The 23,632-nt window shown below is 33.3% G+C and overlaps 1 protein-coding gene across 4 annotated transcripts in view; it reads left to right on the forward strand.

Moving 5' to 3' along the window:
* COL11A1 (collagen type XI alpha 1 chain) overlaps positions 1-23,632 on the forward strand; it is a 201,173-nt gene that overhangs the window by 20,414 nt on the left and 157,127 nt on the right. For all 4 annotated transcript variants that reach the window (XM_046022249.1, XM_046022258.1, XM_046022268.1 and 1 more), the window contains 3 exons: positions 3,010-3,177; positions 8,805-9,018; positions 13,519-13,681. In XM_046022249.1, the coding sequence (XP_045878205.1) occupies positions 3,010-3,177; positions 8,805-9,018; positions 13,519-13,681 (545 nt within the window). The remainder of the gene's footprint in view (positions 1-3,009; positions 3,178-8,804; positions 9,019-13,518; positions 13,682-23,632) is intronic.

Genomic DNA, 23,632 nt, shown 5'->3' on the forward strand with positions numbered 1-23,632 from the left:
CCTTAGGAGTGTCCTAAGCTTGCTTTCTTTTTATAAAGATTTTATTTATTTATTTGACAGAGAGAGATCATAAGTAGGCAGAGAGGCAGGCAGAGAGAGTGAGAGGGAAGCAGGCTCCCTGCCAAGCAGAGAGCCCGATGTGGGACTCGATCCCAGGACCCTGAGATCATGACCCGAGCCGAAGGCAGCAGCTTAAACCACTGAGCCACAGTTTGCTTTCTGATTCTCAATTCCTTCATCTGTACAGTGGGGATCAGAACATATGCCCTGAAAAGCCTGTCAAGAGCTTAGCCTAGTGACTGGCACATACTAGGCTTTCTAGACATAGAAGCCATTATAGTTATTACTTTCTTTTTGTACTTTATGATAAGAGAAAGAAAGTTAAGAATGGTCAGGGGTTCCTACTGGCCTAAAAAAAATTGACCATCATGAGCAGAACTCCTGCAAAAAGGCTCTTGGAAGGCAGCTATGCTCACCACTATACCACCAACACGCAAAAAGGCTCTTGAATGCAATGATTCTTTTAAATATTCCAAGGCTGAACTAGAGAGAATCATATTTGATAGAGTTAAGGATTCCTTTGAAGTGTCTGATTTCTATAAAGAAAAAGTTTTTTTATTTCTTTTTACTAATTTGGAACCATGTATACTATATTGGATAATATGTTGATTTTCATTCAGAGGCTTGATGAAATAGGCAGACGGAGTACTGTTAAAGGAAGTACACTTACCATACTCTAAAAAGGAAACCTGTAAAGCTTCATCCACATATGTTTGTATGAATGGAAGTCAATACTCCTAAATCTTAATTAACTAAGGAAATGACCAAATATGCCTTGCTCACAAGCACTCATTCATTCATTCATTCTCTAATGAACTGTTAGTTGTAAAAAAGGTACTAGTTGAAATTATAATTTTCAAAAAACAACATCCTCTATGGAATGTGGTAAATTGTGATGGTATTTTCTGATTCTGAAATCAGAGTCCTTTTTCCATTCTCATTAAGTCCTCCCAGAAACAGTATATTTACAAAACCCAACGTATTTTGAAATTTGATCGCAATTCTATTTTGTTTTGTTTTTTAACTAACACCTGAACTTTTCAAATCAGTAATATTGGTTCACTTTCAGGCAGAAGTCATCTCTTTTCTTTCTAAACGGGAATCTAAACACTTGCAGTAAGGACTTCTGTCTCAGACATGCTCAGTAATACAATGGACAATGCATGGCCTTCTCTGAATGTTTTTATTTTTGAATAAGGAGAAAAAAATCAATAGAATACGGGTATATTGAATGATACGCAGCCTAAAGTCTGTTTTTATAACAATGCTTATATCACATGACTCATGGTTTGGCTTGCTTAGAGAATTAAGCACATATTAAGTTGTGGATCAGGGAGTCTGATGATCTAAAACATTGTCCTTTTATGTCTGCTTTATTTCATATAGTGCTAACATTTTGAAGGTTCATCCATGTGGTAGCATGTATCAGAACGTCATTGCTATTACTGAATTTTATTCCATTGTATGCATGTACTGCATTTTGTTAATCTGTTCATGTATTGATAGAAATTTGGTTTGTTTCCACCTTTTGGCTATTGTGAATTACGTTTCAGTGAGCGTTGGCACACAGGTATCAATTTAAGTGACAGTTTCAGTTCTTTTGGGTATATACCTAGGAGTGGAATTACTTGGTCATATGGTAATTCCATGTTCAGTGTTCTGAGGAATATTGTATAATTCCACTCTTATGGAATTTCTAGAATAGTCAGCTTCATAGAGGCAGAATATATATTATCAGTTACCAGAGCCTGGGCAGAGGTGGTGAATTGGGAGTTACCCCTCAATGGTTGCAGTTTCTGTTTCGGGTGATGAAAATGTCTTGGAAACAGATAGTGGTGATGGTTGCACAGCGGTGTGAATGTAATTATGCTGCTGTACATGAAACGCTTAAAATGGCAAATTTTGTGTTGTATGTATTTTACCCCAATTAAAAAAGTGAATAGTATAATACACAAAAATCAATGAATTACACATTTTAAATGGGTGAATTACATGGCAAGTAAATTATATTCCAAAGAAGCTGTTTAAAACATCAAGTTTATCCAAATGGATTACACTTTATTACATTTTTATCCAAACATTACACTTTTATCCAAAGTCTCCCGGGACTTTCAATCTGAATCATGAAGCATGAAGCAACGTCCATGAAGATACCCTGGCAAATTTAGAGGGTAAAAACCAACAAATTATACCTTGATATGCATATACATGCAAAGATACATAGATACACATACATACATACACAGTACACACTATTCACACTGCTATATGCTTATATATAATTTGTAGATACCTAACATAGAGATGCACTCAGGACAAGAGTATTATGTGTTGTTACCTATTCTTTATAACTTCTTGGTGTATACAATATGGCTTATTAATTGCACATTTTGTAATAATTACGTATAATATTGTGAATTTGAACCTTCGAAATCACCTTTATTTAGATTATGAATAGTTGAATAATGGATCTATTAGAAATTAATGGAATATGTCCAGATGCTGGCTTTCACTTTAATTCCAAATAATGCAATTATTTAGAATGATTAAAGACTTTATACATTGTAACTGAGATGCATCAGACAGGATGTAAATTCATATATATTCAATTATATATTATATATAATCTGTATTATATTACATATATATAAAACATATATATTCTATATATTTGATTCTAAATCTACATATTTTCCTCCACACATGAATATTTTCTGTTTGCTTTTCCATAATTTTATTCTTGATTTGACTTATTTTGTATTTGAGAATTTTATAGTCTATAATTTATCTGCTGTCCCACTCCTCAATCTCCCACCCAAATGTTAGGGAAATATGGCAAGCAGCAGATTTGAGAAGTAGAATAACAAACTGTTTTATCTCTTAAAAATACTCATTTTTATATTAGATTATTTGTTCAATTTTTTTTTTTTACTTTTAACTTATTTTCAGCTGCTCCAGTTGATGTTCTGAAAGCTCTAGATTTTCACAACTCTCCAGAGGGAATATCAAAAACAACGGGCTTTTGCACAAACAGAAAGAATTCACAAGGTTCGGATACTGCTTACAGAGTTTCAAAGCAAGCACAACTCAGTGCTCCAACAAAACAGTTATTTTCAGGTATGTTTACTTGATTACTTTACAAATTATTATTGTTTCTTTTTATCATGCTCTATAATGCAAAATTATTGGGACAGATATAGTTCTTTCATATATGGGACGCCGAATACATGGTGGTCACTGAGGTGATTTATTGAAAATAACTAATGATTTAATGATTGCCAATTTTAATTCAGCACAATCACAGAAGATATACTCATTTGAAAATTTAATAATTTATTATTTTATTGCAAGATGACAAACTATGAAGACAATATTTTATCTAGCTTATTTTTGCATATAACCATGTAGAATTTATTTATTGGGGGGATCATGGCAACTTTACCCTTAATGACTACCCTTGTGGATTGAATGGGCATGTGGTTTAGACATACTTAGTGAGTTTCTAAAATTAATATAATTTACAATTGAAATTCTTCAGCAGATGTTATAAAACAGATTATTCTGTGTTATTTTTGGATCCTGTTCTTATCTCAAATATAGTAAAAGTAAGTCATATCTCATAGTTACAAGGAGATCTGGGACTAGAGATTTTGTAAATCTTTACCTGAAAAGTTTTTGTAATGATATTGAAAAATAGCTGGTGCATATTTTCTATCTTTCTTTCCAAGACTGACTTAATAACACTAGTTAGCTAATCATGATAATGTAGGGAAAGGGAGTTGAGTGATAAAACGACAATTTCTGAGCATCATATTGTGAAGGCAAGCAAATCCTTATAAGTCTGCTATTGGACACATGTCAATTATTTTTTCTTATAACTATACTAAATTGAATGTCCTCATCCTTACTTAACAGAAGGGGGAATAGTTTCACTGAAGTTCTTGGACTTGTCCAAATTACAAGGGGTCAGTATTTAATCCAGATCTTGTCTGTTGTCAAGGCCATTATTCCCTATACTATCAGGTCTTTCTTGTTGGTGCTTTGGGATCCTCAGTAATAATTAATCATTTAAACTCTTCATATTGTCCTCTCTACTATCTTTACCTGAAGGGATTTGAATTCCCTATTTTCACATAGAACTATTTCCTAACAACAGAAAAATTAAAAATCAAGGAACTAAAGAATTACAAAACAAGATAGTGTATTTTTCATGGATGGACATTTTAAAGTGTTTTTGAAAACATATTTATTTTTATTAAGCTTTTTTCCCCCCAATTTTTCTTGTTTTGCTATAATTTGTGACAGTCAAAAGTAACAAACTGCAAATACAAAGAAGGTCAATGCATTAATTTTTCTGACTTTGAAAATAAAATGTTGGAATAGTTAAGTCCATAAAATATTTTTCAAAAAATCAAATTTAAAAGTTGCACATGTAAAAATTATGTTGCTTTTCTATTTATCTGCACTCTAATGCAGAAATAAGAAAGGGATGGGAATTTTCAAGAGGAAAAAAAAAAACAGTGAAAAATACACTCATGGAAAAGCTCTGGAAATACTCAGGAAGTTAGTTTTAAATTTTTTATACTTTGGTTCATCATATCAAGGTCAGTTTTTCTGCCTTCCAAATTGGTGGTTAGTTTGATTAGTTCAATCACTTCTGTTGTGCTACTCAGAGTAAAAGAATGCGATGTATGCATTTGGAATCTCCTTCCATGAGAGTTAACAGTTAATTCCCTTATATCAGTTTTTTTTTTTTTCCACCTTCTCATATCATTGTGCCTTAGGCATGTAATTCTAATAATGAGTATTTTGGATATGAGGAGACACCTCAGATAGGGACCTTATTTTTCCTCCCACACAAATGAATTTAAACTTGATCTTCCTCCAGGGTAGAGCTTCCTGTCAAATAATGCAAAAAGGCAGTTAATAAAAATGATCAAAGACATTTTTAAAGTTAAAAAAAATCCAAAGCAAGTATTATTCTTTATCAAATTAGTAAAAAAGATCTTTGCAAAATTACTTGGAATAGTCTTTCTTCCGTTATGGGAAAATAATAGCAACTTCTTTTCTAATGAAAAAGGTAAGCAGTGGTAGTGGAAACTTCAGCACTGCTAGGAGTGGAGGATTATCAGATAGCCACTGTAAAATTCTGTCTAATTAAGGTATGTGTCCTCTAAAGTCCTAACCTGAGACCTTTAATTTAACTGTCTGAGAACGTTGTACATGTAACCTGAATAGAAGCTGTAATTTGCAAATCCTTTTTTTTTAAAAAGATTTTTAAAAAATTTATTTGTCAGAAAGAGAGAGATCACAAGTAGGCAGAGAAGCAGGCAGAGGAGGAGAGGGAGGGAGGGGTGGGGATGGAATTAGGCCCCCTGCTGAGCAAAGAACCTGAGATTCTGACCTGAGCCAAGGGCCAAGGCTTAACCCATTGAGCCATCCAGTTGCCCCTGTAATTTGCAAATTCTGTCTGCACTCTTTAGAACACCTGCTGCAGGACAGATACTATATAAGAAACTTAGTGTATATTGTCCTCTGTCTTCATATCCATCTGGAAAGAAGAATATTTAAGCCCAAATTATAGATTAAGGGTTAGAAATGTGAAGTATTTGAATATAATCACAGAACCAGTAACTGATGTGAGGCTGAGAGACAGTCCCTGCCTCTTTTAAACTAAAGTGAACTCTCCTACTATGCAAAAATGACCTTCCCTCCTCATTTTCAAAATCTTGCTGATCACCAAGCTATATCCAAAAAGGATTTTAGTTAAAGGGAGACATATTCCACTATATGTGTACTATATGCCACCATATTCCACTATATGTGGAAATATAGTAACCACATCTAAAAAAAATTAAAATCAAATGATAAAGTTTTGTGCCTTTTTCATATAAAATTTATTCATGCGTGCATTATCTATTGATACTACAGACCATTTTAAGAATCACTATTGAACTTGATACATGCAGTGTGAATTATGATTATTACATGTATATAATTTATGTATATGTGCATATCAAAAGTATTAATAGCATTTCTTTCTTTAACAAAAGTCATCCAACAGAGAGATGCTTTATTTTTAGTTTGCATTTGTATATTTCAAAACATTTAAGTTGAAAAATTTCACATTTTACTTTATCATGTATACTGATCACTGTTATTTTAGATAACATTTCTTATAGTAAGTGGTTGCGTTTCTGTTGTTGAATTAATATCATAGTGAATCCTTTCTGAGACATTTAGTCAGTTATGGACAACTTTGTTTAATGTCTTATAGGGAAGAAACTAAGGTGGGGTGCCTAGGTTAGACTGAATATTTTGACATCAAGTCATGATTCTTTAGGTAACTAAGTTTTCTTTTTTAAAGGTCATAACTTAAAGATTATAATTAAAATCTTATTGCCTAATTTTAAATAGGGAAATATTCCTGTAACTGAAAGACTTCACTCATTGGTGTGGTTAGCAGCTGATAATTTCAAAAGTAGTGCTGTACAAATTGGATGATTGATAGAATTTTCTATAATCTATTCAGTCTTATATGAATATATTCTTTCTGAAAATTCCTTTTTCCTTAAATGTCTCTATGCAGACATTAATTCATAATGTTTTTGCAAAAATGAAAAAAATATTGTTTTCCTTTAACTCACAATATTTTAGCATCTTTTTTTTTCAGTGTAGGAGATATTTTAATAATGTACATCTAGGGAAGGAACTCCTGTGATTTTCAACATTCTGAGTTACCTATTTGAAGAAAAAGTTTATTTTCTATGGAGCTTCTTCAATAACAGGCTAAATTACCTACCTAGATTTTTATTTATAGTATAAGCAGATAAAACTTGCTTTATTAATTTATGTGTTTTATTACCTTTTCATTTTATTTATATGATTATTTTCCTTCTGTTGGTTTACAGAAATATAAAATTAGATGTCTTTATGACACTTAAATGAAACAAAACTATATATATATGTATCTTATTTTTTCCTATGATAGCAAACTTTTATGACCTACTTGTGATATACCAAAGTTGTTTGATAAATTATTTTAAAAATTAAGAATAAGAGGTTTTTTTTTTAAAAGATTTTATTTATTTATTTGACAGACAGAGATCACAAGTTCGCAGAGAGACAGGCAGAGAGAGAGAGGGAAGCAGGCTCCCTGCTGAGCAGAAAGCCCGATGCGGGGCTCGATCCCAGGACCCTGAGATCATGACCTGAGCCGAAGGCAGAGGCTTTAACCCATTGAGCCACCCAGGCGCCCCCCAAAAATAAGAGTTTTAAATAAACATAAACACTTTTTAGTTTGGAGAAATCTATTTATCTAGATATAGATAGATATGGATAAAGATATAGATATAGATACAGATATAAATAGATATTACAGAACTAAATAGTTAACATTCAGTGACTGCTTTCTCTGTGACATACTCATATGACATACTCATACTCATATGACATTATTTAATTTCCACATTTTAAATAATTTCAATTTCATAAAATGTTTCCTACTACTTTACGTGGCTACTTATGCTATATAGGTGTTTTATATTTTATTTAGCCTGTCCCAACCATTGTAGGCCATTTTAATATTTTAGGAATATAAGTAGTGTTGTGGTGGATTGACATAACATATCTTTACACATAAGCATTATTCCTATTTCAATAAATTCTTAGAAGGGGAATTGCTTGTCTAATATAATCTTTTGAATTTGAATCTATGGCAGTCATATTCATAGTATTTTTACCATGTAGAATAGAATTTAGAATGAATGGCTTGAATATGGATGTTCCTGGCCCTAATATCTCTGTTCGCACGTGCACAGATAGTCCACTTCTGCATATGGAAAACTTTTTAACTGAAATACTCTCCTTCTTTAAACAATAATGCCTGCTTTACTTACATTCCAGGATAGTAAGATATATATGTAAAAGTATTTTTGAAGAATAAAATATGGAATTTAATATGCAATGTTTTAATAAAAATATATGAGTAGACATTGCTTATGTCTATTATAGTAGACAATGCTTATATAGACATTAACTATCTGAGATATATTTGTGATAATCATTTAACTGACATATTTATTTAATAAATACTTACTACGCACTTACGTAGATTTGGCCCCATTCTGGATATTTGGAGTATGATGGTAAGAGGAGAAAAAAAAGAAAAAAATAAAGAGATAATCCTCTTGAATTTAGAATAAAATTAACCAAGTACCTAACAATTATGCTGTATAATGACATAAGCTTTTTATTAGTGAAACAGCCTTTTGTGTGATAGGAAAAACTGATCAGAAACTCTTTACCTTTTGAGGGGTGATTTAAATACCTTCATATATTGTGTCCTTAGAGCATTTTCTTTAAAGAGAGGGTGCCACGGATCAGACAAGGATGAAAATACAAATCTTATACCAAAAGTGGTACTTTCATATTTTAAAAGTTCTTCTTGTATATTCAATATTGCACTGGCACCATGGTCAATCTTGTTTCCTAACTTTGAATTTAATTTTACATAATCATTGTGCTTTAAATGAGTGGCTTTAAAGTTTGAACATAGCTTGGGCAATTATAGCAGAGAAAGCTTATTATCATCTCCTTCCCATTTGTTTTTTTAATCTGAATTGTTATGACTGTTTGAATTTACATGAATTATTACGGCTACCTACAAAGTTAAAAAACAATAGGATGATCCAGGAATAATTTGGGAATTCATAATTTTTGACCCTTTGGCTTTCTCTTCTCAGGAGGAAATTTTCCAGAAGATTTTTCAATATTATTTACAATAAAACCCAAAAAAGGAATTCAGTCTTTCCTTTTATCTATATATAATGAGCATGGTATTCAGCAAATTGGTGTTGAGGTTGGGAGATCACCTGTTTTCCTGTTTGAAGACCACACTGGAAAACCTGCCCCAGAAGACTATCCTCTCTTCAGAACTGTTAACATTGCTGATGGGAAGTAAGTAATATAGTAATCCAATGTTATAGTTGTATTGAAAGCAAATTATTTCATTTAACCATTCAAGAAATATTCACAAAGTGTGATGCAGTTTTTCTAGAGCTTGGAGACACAGAAATGAATGAAACATAACATACCTAATTTTACATAGTTTCTTTTGCAGTCTGGGTAGACTAATGATGTCTAATTTAAAAAATATATATATATGAATAAAGAGCATATCAGGTGGTGATAAGTGAGAGAGAAAGAAATAGAACAGTGGAGAGGATAGGGAATCATGGTGGAGGGTGCAATTTTAAGGAGTGAGATCAGGGAAAATCTCACTAAGATGGTGACTGGTGAATGGGGCGCCTGAGTGTCTCAGTCATGAAGCATCTGCCTTCGGCTCTGGTCATGATCCCAGGGTCCTGGGATCAAGCCCCGCTTTGGGCTCCCTGCTCAGTGGAAAGCCTGCTTTTCTCCCTCCCACTCCCCCTGCTGTGTTCTCTCTCTTGCTGTGTCTCTTTCTGTCAAATAAATTAATAAAAATCTTTAAAAAAAAAAAAAAAGGTCACTTCCCGACTCTGAATTTAAAAAAAAAAAAAGTAGAAGAAGGTGACTGGTGATGAATCTGGGGTGCACGCCCTGCTGATAACTAAAAGTGTATACTATTCCAGGAGGAGGGGAAGCAAATACACAGCCTCTGATTCCTGGTGTGACTGATTTGGTCTAAGCAATGTCAAGGATACCAGCATGGCAGGAGCAGAGTGGATATTCCGATGAGGATGGAGAAGCCATGGGAGGCCAAAGGGTATAATACTTTGTAGATGGCTATAAGCATTCTGTATTGCATCTGGAGTAAAATGCAAGTCACTGTAGATTTTTTGAGCAGAGGAATGGCCTGCTTTGATTTACTTATATGTTAATACTGACAATCATAAGAAGCTTTTTATAATGCTTGATCTGTGCTATATACGGTTTGAAGCACTTTATACATAGTCAATTCATTTAATTTTTCACTCTTTGAAGAAAATAATGTTAATAAACCCATTTTATAGGAAAGTGGACTGAGGTACAGAAAGTTTAAGTGACTTTCCTGAGGTGATATATTTCCAAAGTGGCAGAAGTAGGATTTGAACTTAGACTACCTAGTAATCATCGTACTCTTCTGAAAATCATGCTGGATTCTAAATTCTGCATTGTGAATATTGCCTTTCACTTAGGGAACAGCTAAATACAAATAAATGTGTATTAAATTTAACTCGTTGGGAGTCTGGGTGACTCGGTCAGTTAAGCAACTGCCTTCAACGCAGGGTCCTAACGTCGAACTCCGCATTGGGCCCTTGCTCGGAGGGTACTTGCATCTCCCTCTCCTTCCTGCTTGTGCTCTCTCTTGCTATTTCTCTCTCTCACAAATAAATAAATAAAATCTTAAAAAAATTTTACTTGGTATTTTATTGCTGAATCTAGGCTTTTAAAACTAGCCTTATCTGAAATATGACACTTAGTTATAGGTGTAAGAAGGAAATAGCAGTGCAAATGGAAAAAAAAAAAATACATCCACACTCAGTGTATCCTTGTCAGGACCATGGAGAAAACTTCACCTCTGTGGCAGGAAAAACTAAGATTTATGAGCCATTTATATACTGTCCTTATTAGTTAATATGAAAAGTGATGATATGAAAATATCAGGGTAAGGAATTTAAGGGTATACTGTTTTCAATAGAATATCTCTTTGATATGGTTGCATTGAGCAAAGGCATGTTGGATGTGACGGAGTGGACCATGTGGGGCTATGGAGGAAGAATGTTTCTGGCAGAGTGAAGATCACATGCAAGGAATGGGAAAGACGCAGCAGTGTGGCTCTTGTGCAGGCAGCGAGAAAGCAAAAAGTGGGTGTGAGGTCCGAGGGCCAGGGTACAACCCTGTGAAGCAGAATAAGGACTTCGGCTTTTTACTAGGAATATCAGATGGTTTTTAGCAAGGCAGAGACTTGATCTGTTATGTATTCTTTTTATTTTATTATGTTATGTACTGTACATCACCGTACATCATTAGTTTTTGATGTAGTGTTCCATGATTCACTGTTTGCCTATAACACCCAGTGCTCCATGTAATACATGCCCTCCTTAATAGCCACCACCAGGCTCACCCATCCCTCTACCCCCTCCCCTCTAAAACCCTAAGTATGTTTCCTGGGGTCCATAGTCTCTCATGGTCCATCTCCCCCTTTGATTTCACCTCCTTCATTTTTCCCTTTCTTCTCTTAATGTCTTCCGCACTATTCCTTATGTTCCACATTTGAGCGAAATCATATGAGAATTGTCTTTCTTGCTTGACTTATTTCACTTAGCATAATCTCCAGTTCCATCCATGTTGATGCAAATGGTGGTATTCATCCTTTCTGATGGCTGAGTAATATTCCATTATATATATGAACCACATCTTTATCCATTCATCTGTTGAATGGCATCTCAGCTCCTTCCTCAGTTTGGCTATTGTGGACATTGCTGCTATGAACATTGGGGTACATGTGCCCCTTCTTTTCACTACATCTGTATCTTTGGGGTAAATACCCAGTAGTGCGATTGCTGGAGTTGTATTTTAAAATGGTCACTCCGATTTTAGTTTTTTTGTGGAATCTCCACACTGTTTTCCTTATTTGTGGAACATAAGGGATACCATGGAGGACATTAGGAGAAGGAAAGGAAAAGTAAATTGAGGAAGTCAGAGGGGGAAACAAAGCATGAGAGACTGTGGACTCTGAGAAATGAACTGAGGGTTTTGGAAGGGAGGGGTATAGGGGGATGGGTGAGCCTCATGGTATTAAGGAGGGCACATAGTGCATGGAGCACTGGGCATGGTGCATAAACAATCTTGGAGCACTGAAAAAAATAAAATTAAGATGTTAAAAGTTTTTTTAAAATGAACACTGTAGGTAAGGAAAAAAATGTAAAATAAATGGTTACTTTGGTTGCATGAGTGTGGAGGCAGAGACTAGTTAGGAGTCTTGATGAAAGAACTTGCAGATTGGGTAAAGTCAAGAGACACTGGATTCTGTATATACATTGAATATAAGGATTTTCTGATAAGGTGAATGTAAAGCATATGAAAAAGGGATTAAGAATGACTCTAAAACTTAGGGGTGGTTTAGTATTTTAATACCATGATTATGACGTATCATTATCATCCGAGCTGAAATTAATCAACAGTAAGATCAAGTTCAGAGTCTTAATCAGCTTTTAACAATGGAAATCATTTTTATTTTCTGTTAATGAAAAGCACATACATACAACGGTGGAGATGGTTTAAGTTAAGACACAGGCTTCTTGGCAGAAATACGTGTAAATTTTACTCTCACAGTATTAGGTGGCTCCAAAATAAATCTTTGCACAATTCAAACTAAGCAGACACCTATGCTAGTTGAATGTGCTATGGAAAGACCAGAGATTAAGTATATATGGAAATATACTTGGTCCTCATCAGTAGCCATGCCAAGTCACATGAAAGACATTTAGGAAGGCTCCTGCAATTTTTTGGGTATTTTATTTTATGGATGAAGTCCTAGACACTTCTGCAATATTAATCTAGAATTTTTCATTTGGAAAAAAAAAATAAAATATAAACCAGAGTGGCTTGCAAAATCCAAGTGAGCCTCACTCAGTGGTTTATGTTAGCACCAGATATTGTTAATAAAACCCACCATTTTACAGTAAGATTAGGGTTTATATGTTTCCAAAGAGCTGACCATGTCTACCCCTGAAGCCTGTCATTGCCGCCCTGAATTAGCTGAAGCAGTAGCTTCCCGGTGAATGGAGACTCTCACTCCACACATGCGCTGACTATGCTTTCTTTCAGTGCTCCCACTTCCTGCCAACCCTGGAAAGAAGGAGAGATATTGTGTCTTAGTTTTGGATCCTGCCCACAGGAGTGATCTATAACTGTCTTGAAATTAAAGTGGAAAAAGAAAACGAAAGCACTTGAAATAAATGTGAATAAGAACAGAGAAGCACATTGTGTTGTACAATTAGGACGTTCAGTTGTTCCAGATGGAGCAGTCATTCAGTTAGTAGACATACCCTTTTACAGTTCATCTCAGGGGATCTCTAGAGAAAAAAAAAATTAAGTGGAATTCCATTCGGAAGAAAGCATTTACGTACATAGAAACTATTACTTACCGCGTATCCCACCCCGATCTCTGTCAAATACACTCATCAGGACATGATGAGATTAAGCTTTTGTTACAACCACACAAAGTGAACCAAAGGATGGGTACTTCCTTATCAGCATAGACAGCCACCCCTGATGTGAATTTTATACTGTTTGTGTCCTTTTTAGTACCTAATACTCTTCTGGGTAAATAATAAGTAGTTACCTGTTAACGGATTGATTAAAAAATGAGCCTACATTTTGTACAATTTCAGCTCACTTCCACAATTTAAAGTACATCGTATTTTTAACCTGAATAATGATGACAGCAATGTCTTTGAAGCCTACAAAAGAATAACTTGGCTTTTTTAGGTGGCATCGGGTAGCAATCAGTGTGGAGAAGAAAACTGTGACAATGATTGTTGATTGTAAGAAGAAAACCACAAAACCACTTGATAGAAGTGAGAGAGCAATTGTTGACACCAATGGAATCACGGTTTTTGGAACAAGGATTCTGGATGAAGAAGTTTTTGAGGTAAAAATAAATCAAAGTTTATTTGACGTTGAATATCGTTAAATCAGATGAACTGTGTTAATAACGGTAACAATCAATATACGTTATAAAGCAACATTGAAAACGAAAGGGTGACCTACTTTCTTCTCCTGCGGGTGTAGCGGTGATGTTTTTTATTGTTCAGTAAGAGAGTGAGTAGACAATGATGGCTGTAAAGACTGGGAAACGTTATAGAGATTGGTTGATTTGAACACAGGCAGGCTATTCTCCTGTGAAGGGCAAATGGCTTTACTCGTGGTACTTTGCATTATTTTCTTTGGAGAAAAGAACATTTTCTTCACTTCCTTTTCTGGGAGATTAATTTAGGGAAATATACAAGTCAGATAGTCTGCCTTTCTCTGTTCTTTGTTAACGTTTCCAAGGTATAAAATAGAGTTCATATTGCGAAAGCTGAATGTATGTTTTTAAAAATCACTTTTTTAATAACATGAAGGCTGTAGTAAAAAGTTTCCTTCCAATCATAATTAACCAATTAATGATAATCACATTCTTTCTTTTAATCCTTCCATCATTGGATTTGGTAGTTTGTCCTTTAATTTTCATTTAGTCAGTTATTAACAGAACAAACAGACCTGAATCCTGACCCCATAAAGGGATTCACTCCTGAGATAATATTCTGTACTGTGATCTGCTTTTATACAATTTCTGCGTAATTTATTTTTCAAAGTATAATAAAGTAAAGCTCTGTATTATATTACGAATGAATAGGCAAGATTAACATGGAAGATTTTCTATATTTGGTTGTTAGTGAATATAACACATAGACACAGACAGTATTTTTCATAGAAAGAACAATGTACATTTGGTGCAGGAGGATATTACATTCCTGTACTTACATACATAAACTGTGGCCTAATTTTAAATATAATTAACATTTGTCACACTTTCAGTTGAGATTCTGTTTCTGACTTTTTTCAACCTGTGTGTACCTAAGCCTTTGATTCCATACACAATGTTGTTAACACATTATATCATACTAAATTAAATGATAAACTCATTCAGCAATATATAATAATATACTCTCAGATCTTCCAACATCATGTATTGATTATACACAACTGATAAATATTTATTTATTCAATGAATATTGTAAAGAAGTTAACTTAATTTCGAGTCTAGCAAAGTTCTATTTTATTTTATTTTTTTAAAGATTTTATTTATTTATTTGACAGACAGAGAGAGATCACAAGTAGGCAGAGAGGCAGGCGGGGGGGGGGGGGAAGCAGGCTCCCCGCTGAGCAGAGAGCACAATGTGGGACTCAGTCCCAGGACCCCGAGATCATGACCTGAGCTGAAGGCAGAGGCTTAACCCACTGAGCTGCCCAGGCGCCCCAAAGTTCTATTTTAGAATTAAACTACAAACATCAGTTTCACAGACTAAATTTGTTTTTGTAATACACACAACCTTATTTTCTGGCAACATAAATGAGTAATATGGGTGAACTGTATCAGTGGATGGTTTCATTTCATATATTCATTTAGTCTATTGCTATACATAGTTACAGACCTTCTGGAACTTAAGCAATGGAAATTAAGATTAAACTTTGTTCATCATAAATGGTAAGAATATATAAAGAGGAAATACAGAAGGGGGTGCCTGGGTGGCTCAGTTGGTTGAGAATCTGACTCCTGATATATTGGCTCAGGTCATGATCTCGAGGTCGTGGAATCGAGCCCCCGTTTCTGGCTCCCTGCTCAGCGCAGCATGGATCTGCTTGAGATCTCCCTCTGCCCCGCCCCTCTCCCCATACTTGCATACACTCTCTCTCTCAAATAAATAAATAAAATAATTCTTTTTAAAAAAAGAAATACAGAAGAGAAAAAATTAACATTAATTAATATCTCTTAAAAATATAAATTAATTATTAATATTCTCAAATTTTACCACCCTGAAAGATATTTGTTATATGTACATGTTGATTAGGTGTCTTTTTCAGACAGGGCTTCCTTTGTCATCCCCATACCATCCCCCATGCACAGACTGTACTCTGCTTTCTTTCCCATATACTACACTCGTGCTCACTGGGGCGCAGTTTAGAGTTTTTGAATTACAGTTTTAGACTATCACAATATGTTCTTTTTTCAAAACAAATCATTGAATCTGATGTTACATATTTTAAAATATGTAATAATAGCCTCTGTGTTTCATAGGCTGATTACAGTATCAACCCCTAGATATATAAAAACGATTTCCCTAAAATATTTCCATATGTTTTCACAACTGCAAACCAGAAACTTTCTGGCCCAGGGGCTTCTAGTAAATTACCAAGGACAGATGTACTAGGAGTAAAGATTACTATATATATTCCTTGATTAATTCTTAATTTTCTAATCCATAAGCTACATTCTAAATCCTGGAGTAACTCTAGCTGCTTATTTGGAAAAATTGCTAAACTATTAAGAAAAATAATTTTAGAAGACTCATTAATGAATTCTTTGAATGTGACAGTGAGTAGCAAAAATAAGTTTATTATGCTGTTTTTCATCTTGGAGTTTCATGAAACCCTATGGAGTTTAAAAAGAACATTTATTCAATATGATGTGTAATTAGTTTTGAAAAAGTAAATAAATGCAGATATTTCACTATAAGGTTTATCTTTATCACTCTATCGAAATAATTGTCATACATAAAACTCATCTTATTTCCTAAATTATATTATTGTATGGGTATATAAATTTCAAAAACAATTTAGTCTTTCCCACTTGAAAAAAGAATATGAGGAAAAGAAGTAATTCAAACACAGATTTTATTTATTTTATTATTTTTTAAAGATTTTATTTATTTATTTGACAGACAGATCACAAGTAGGCGAGACAGGCAGAGAGAGAGAGGAGGAAGCAGGCTCCCTGCTGAGCAGAGAGCCCCATGGGGGACTTGATCCCAGGACCTTGAGATCATGACCTGAGCCGAAGGCATAGGCTTTATCCCACTGAGCCACCCAGGCGCCCCTCAAACACAGATTTTAAAATCACAGTAAAACTTTCTGACTCCTTTTGTGAAATTAGGTAATCTTATCTGAATATGATGTTAGTGTATCTTTGTCAAAAAATTCACTCATGGGGCGCCTGGGTGGCTCAGTGGGTTAAAGCCTCTGCCTTTCGCTCAAGTCATGATCCGAGCCCCGCATCCGGCTCTCTGCTTGGCAGGGAGCCTGCTTCCTCCTCTCTCTCTCTCTGCCTGCCTCTCTCCCTACTTGTGCTCTCTATCTGTCAAATAAATAAATAAAAATCTTAAAAAAAAAAATTCTTAAAAATTCACTCATATATTTTCTTTTCGTTTTGTTTTCCATTATGGTATTTATCTAGACTTTTGAATCTCTGCAAATGAATGTGTAGAAATTAAACTAAAAATGATAAGAGATAGGAATCGTGCCATATATACATTGTTTTCGTGTTTGATAAGCAGTTGTAATGGTGAAGATGATATAAAAAGATCAGTGATACATTATTCCAAAAATTGAAAATATCCCTTCTTTGGAAATAGCGTCATTCCAATTTAGATGCAAATCTGTTTAGTATGTAGTTTCATTTCTATAATCTCTGTATTATCCTACATCTATGGAATGGTGCTGTTGTGGCAAAAAATGCTAAATATGGCCATATTTGAATTACAGTCTGAAGACTTCTAAGAATTCAACATCAAATGGATAAAAGCAAATCTAAAAATCTTTTTAAAAGTATGACAAGTTAGTTTATATGAAAATGCCAAAATCAATATACAGAGTCATAATTCAGATCATTTAATCTCAGCATAGTAGAATGAATGTAAAAATGGATTATGGGATCAGAAAAATCTTATTTTGAATTCCAGAATGGTTTAACTACATTTCTCTATGTAATTACTCTAAGTTTTATTATTTATTTATTTTTACTTTATGTAAGTTTTAATTTCTCATTCATCAAATGGGAATAGTAATGTAATCTCCCTAGTAAGTATATATATTAAAAAAAAAGCTCATGAATGTAAAGTGCTTATAATACTAGTATTAATTATATATGTATATAAAGTTATATATTTTGTGTTAGTTTAATTATGTATTACTATATAGTTTTTTCTTATTATTTATGTTCTTTTTTATCATCTTACAATGATGGCATGTCAAATATTCTTACACATTTTTGATATGAGAGAGCAACTGTGACCCATGTAGCAGTCGAAGGTTTTATGCGGTGTTTCTGTCTTATAAATGGAGTACTTGGTTCCTAGGCTAGTGTTTGTGTACCAGGTATCTTGTGGGATTAGATAAATTTTCCCGCTCTAAGTAGGTAGCACCTGGGTACAGAACCCAGCAGGGAAAACATGGTCTGGGCATATACTTTCAAGCAGGCACAAAATATCTAACCAACACTAATCCATAACCTTGGGTTGTTTTTGTTTTTTTGTTTTTTTTTCCCCTAGCTTGATAATACACTTCAAAGATGTGAGGAAAAGCTAAATTAAAAAAATAACTACATTGCCTATATTCTTTATCAATAAAATTACTTTTGTAGTCTTTTAAACAGGGAAATTTCTTTACTAAATATCAAATTGTAGCCATTATAACTCAAGTTTTCAAAACATTGCTATTTCAATCTTTTTTCTTTTTTAATTATCAAAGCAGGTTATTACAAGTCTATTATATTTCCAACAATTTTCTACCTTTGGGCAGATTATTTCTTTTGAAGCAATGAGAAGAATATAATGACAATTTAAGTGGAAAATCTTGTTGATGAAATTTTTCATTTTTTTTCAAACTTCTCAGAATGATTTTGGCATTCATTTTTCTTGGGAGAAATCAATGAATAATAATTTGTAAAAGCTACACAATTTCAATAGTTTTATAAGCCCAGAAAACATACCTTAAGGTTTAATAGCTATTATCTATATCTTTATATCTATCTGTGTATCTATATCTATCTTTATCTATATATCTATATCAATAACTATCTCCAATATTCCAGTAAGAATTTGATTATCACTTTGTGATGCTTGCGTATCTTTATACTATGTATATTTTCTGAGCATATGCTTGTTAAAAAACGATGTTAGTAGACATGGTTTTCCTATAGAACAACAAAACATGGTGGGGGTAGCTTTCCCATTTACCCACTTTTCCTAGTCTAGATGCATTTAGCTAGTAACACTTGAGATTTTTAAAGATCTATTTATTGAGATATAACTGAAGTACAATAAATTTCAAATATTAAAAGTATACCATCTGATAAGTTGTGAAATGTGTTTACACCTCTGAAACCATTATCGTCATCAAGAAAATAAACACGGCCATCACACCCAAAATTTCCTCATGGATTTTTGTAATTCCTGTCTTCTTCTCTCAAGTAATCACTAATTTACTTTTCAATCACTATAGCATATTTATTTTCTCTAAAAATTTAATAAACAGAATGATACTGAGTATACTCTCTTTAGCTTGGCTTTTATCATTCAGCATGATGTTTTTAACACTTATCCGTGTCTCATATATATCGTTATTTTGCTTTTTTAAAAATTGCTGAACAGCATTCTAATGTATGAGTAAACTACAATTTGTTCATCCATTCATTCTATTAGTGGGCATTTGGATCATTTCTAGATTTTGGCTACTGCATATAAAACTGCTATGAACATTCATGCATACATTTTGTGTGGGCATTTATTTTTGTTTGTCTTACCGGAATTCCGAGAAATGGAATGCCTTTGGTTATTTGGTAGAGCATATTTAACTTTAAAAATCAAAGAAACTATTTAACTATGGAATTAATTAATTAACGTCCAAAGTGGCATTAAGTCATTTTTATACTCTTTCCAGTAGTGAATGAAAGTTTCAGTTGTTCTGTGTCCTTGCCAACCCTTGATACGGTTAGTCTTCTGAATTTTAGCCACTCTCAGTGGTATTAGTTTACATTTCCCTCATAGCTGCTGAAGTCAAGCATTTTTTCAAGTGCTCATTGGCCATTTCTGGATCTTCTTCTGTGAGGTGTCTTTAGCCCATTTAAAAAAAAATGGCTGCTATATTTTGATTATGGAGTTTTAAGAGTTTTTCTTTTAATAAATCCTTCATACTTTGTCTGGTAGAGTTTTGCAAATACTTTTCCAGCATGTGGCTTACCTTTTTATTTTGTTAATAGTGCCTTATAAAGAGTGAATGCTTTTCATTTTGATAAAGTTTAATTTGCCAATTTCGTTGTTATGTTTTACACTTTTTGTGTTCTAAGAGACATTTACCTACACCAAAATTACAAAAATGTTCTCCTGTTACCAGATATATTGTAATATTAGGTTTTACACATAGGTTATACCACATTTTGAGTTAATATTTGTATATGGTATGAGGTAAAAGTCAATGCTGATTGTTTTTAGACAAGGATATCCACTTCATCCTTTACAAAGAAGACTTGCCAGTCATGCATTGGATTGCTGTGATTTCTGTGTCAAAAATCAGTTGACTACATATGAGTAGATCTATTACTCAACTATTATCCTATTCTATTGATTTGTCTATCTTTTTACTAATACCAAACTATCTTGATGACTGTAGTTTAATAGAAAATTTTGATATTAAGTGGGGTGAATGCCCTTACTTTTTATTCGTTGTAAACATTGTGTTAGCTCCTTTAGGTTATTGGCATTCTATATGAATTTTGGAATAAGTTTGTCAATTTTTAAATAAATTGAATTCTATTAGTGAATAGAAAATTTAAAAAAATTTAAAATAAATTTTTAAAATAAATTGAGTTTTCATTTAAAGGGAATTGGTTTTAATTGGAATTTCATTTAAGCTCCAGATCAAAATGAAGAGAATCCATATTTTAACAAACATTGAGTTTTTCATTTTCTGAATATGGTATAATTTTCCATTTATTTTGTTTTTCTTTAAATCCTCTCAAAAGATTTCCTAGTTTCCAGTGTAGATGTCTGTTTTCCTCTGAAAATGAACTTGATATCATCTCATTGCGTGTATATTTATTGATAGTTATTTTATGGCCCAACATATAGTCTATCTTGGTGAATGTAACATATGCCTTAAAAAGAAAGTGTGTCATGAAATTGTTGGATCGAGTATTTCATAGTTATAATAGATGTTTTAAAATCTCTAAGAGTTTTAACATTTGGGTTATCTGAGTGTTAATTGTCTTTTGAAAATTATTCATTAATACGCTTTTTTTTTTTAGAGCTGTTACAGGTTCAGAGCAAAATTGAGTGCAAAGTAGACAGTTTCCAAGTACCCCTGAGGGTATACACATGTGTACACACACACACACACACACACACACATACGGCCTCTTCTACTATCAACGTCCCCACCATTCCAGTACATTTGTTGTAATGGGTGAACCTATATTAACATATCATTGTCATTCGAAGTCCAGAGTTCACATTAGGGTTCGTTCTTGGGTTGTACAGTCTGTGGATCATGGCTAATGTATCATAACATGTATTTACCGGTATAGTATCTTGTGAAATAATTTCATGCCCTAAAAATCCTTTCGTGCTCCACCTATTCATCCTTACCTCTCTTCTAAATTCTGACAACCACTAATCTTTTTAGTGTTTCCATAGTTTTGCCTTTTCCAAAATGTCATATAGTTGGAGTCATACAGGTGTAGTCTTTTCAGGTTGACTTCTCTCACTTAGTAATATGCTTTTATGTTTCTTCCATGCCCTTCATGGCTTGATAGCTCTTTTTTTTTTAGTGCTCAATAATATTCCATTGTCTGAATGTAACACAGTTTATTTATCCATTCACCTACTGAAAGATATTTTTCAAGTTGCTTTCAAGTTTTCGGTAATTATGAATAAAGCTTCCATAAACATCTGTGTGCACGTGTTTGTGTGGACAGTTTTTAACTCCTTCGGGTAAATGCCAAAATGTATGATTTCTGATATGGTAAGAATATGCTTAGTTTTTTAAGAAACTGTTACTGTCTTCTAAAAGAGCTAACAATTTTGCATTCCCACCAGCAATGAATGAAAGTTCCTGATCAACATTTTGGCACTTTGGCCATTTTAGATATTGGCCATTCTAATAGACATGTAGTAGCATCTCATTTTTTTAGTCTGCATTTCCCTGACTACATGTTGAACATCTTTTCATATGCTTACTTGTCATCTATGTGTCTTTGGTAAGCTACCTATTAAGGTCTTCTGTCCATTTTTTAATCAGGTTGTTAATTTTCTTATTGTTAAGTTGTAAGTATTTTTTATATATTTTGGATAACAGTACTTCATCAGATATGTCTTTTGCAAGTACTTTCTAACACTCTGACTTGTTTTCTCATTTGCTTGATATTGTCTTTCTCAGAGATGAAGTTTTTAATTTTAATGAGATTCAGCTTATCAATTATTTCTTTCATGAATTATATTTTTGATGGTGCATCTAAAAAACCATCACTATCCCCAAGGTCATGTAGGTTTTTCTTGTACGTTATCTTCTAAGGGTTTTAGGTTTCACATTTTACATTTAGATCAGTGATCCATTTTGAGTGAATTTTTGTGAAGGGTTTGTGTTTAGATTCACTTTTTTACATGTGGGGTGTCCAGTCTTTCCAGCACCATTTGTTGACTTTGCTCCATTGTATTGCCTTGCTTCTTTGTCAAAGATCAGTTAACTATACTTATGTGGGTCTGTTTTTGTTCCATTGACCTATTTAATTTTTTACAACAATACCACACTGTCTTGATTACTGTCACTTTAATAAATCTGGAAGTGAAGTAATGTTTGTCCACCCAACTTTGTTCTACTCATTCAATATTGAGTTGGCTATTCTGGGTCTTGGCTCTTGTTAGAAACTTTAGAATAAATTTTACAATATACAAAAATAGTTTCCTGGGATTTTGACTGAGAATTTTGAATCTCTAGATAAGTTGGGAAAACTGACATCTTGACAATGTTGATTTTCTTATCCATGAATATGGAATATCTCTCAATTATTAGTTTTTCTTTGATATCTTTCATCAAAGTTTTGCCATTTTCCTCATATGGATGTTATAAATATATTCTTAGGTTAACTTATTTCATTTTTTAAGTGTTAATGTGAATGGTATTATGTTTTTAATCTCAAAATCACTTGTTCATTGGTTGTATATAGGAAAGCAACTGGCTTGTGTATATTAACCTTATATCCTGCAACCTTGCTCTAATTCATAATTAGTTCCAGGAGTTTTTGTTTGTTTGTTTATTCTTTTGGATTTTCTATATAGACAGTCATGTCATCATGAACAAAGATAGTTTTATTTCTTCCTTCCATATCTGTATCTTTTATTTCCTTTTCTTGTCTTATTGCATTAGCTAGGACTTCCAGTACAATATTGAAAAGCAGTGGTGAGAGGGGACAGCCTTGCCTTCTTCCTGATTTTAGTGGGAAAGCTTCAAGTCTCACCAGTAAGTATGATGTTAGTTTTAGGTTTTACATAGATTTTTTTTTTTAATTTATCAAATTAAGTTCCCTCCCTATTTCCAGTTTGCTGAGTTTTTTTTTTTTTTAATGATAAATAGATGTTTAATTTTGGCAAATGCTTATTCTGCATCTATCTCTATGATCATGTGGTTTTTCTTTCTCATCCTATTGATGTGATAGATTACATTAATTGATTTTCAAATGTTGGCATAGGCTTACATACTGGGGATAAATTTCATTTGGTGATAGATCTTTTTATATATTGTTGGTTTATACATTTTCACTTTGCTAATATTTTGCTGAGAATTTTTGCATCTGTGTTCATGAGAGACATTGGTCTGTAGTTTTCTTGTAAAGTCTCTGTCTGGCTTTGGTTTAGGAAATAGTGTCTTCATATAATGAGGTAGGAAGTATTCCCTTTGCTTCTGTTTTCTGAAAGAGAATGTAGAAGGTTGGTATAATTGTTTGCATAAATGTTTTGTAGAACTCACCAGTGAACTATTCTGGGCCCAGTACTTTCTGTTTTGGAAGGCT

This window comes from Meles meles, chromosome 1 (assembly GCF_922984935.1).
Source record: "Meles meles chromosome 1, mMelMel3.1 paternal haplotype, whole genome shotgun sequence".
In the NCBI taxonomy this organism is placed as follows: Eukaryota; Metazoa; Chordata; class Mammalia; order Carnivora; family Mustelidae; genus Meles; species Meles meles.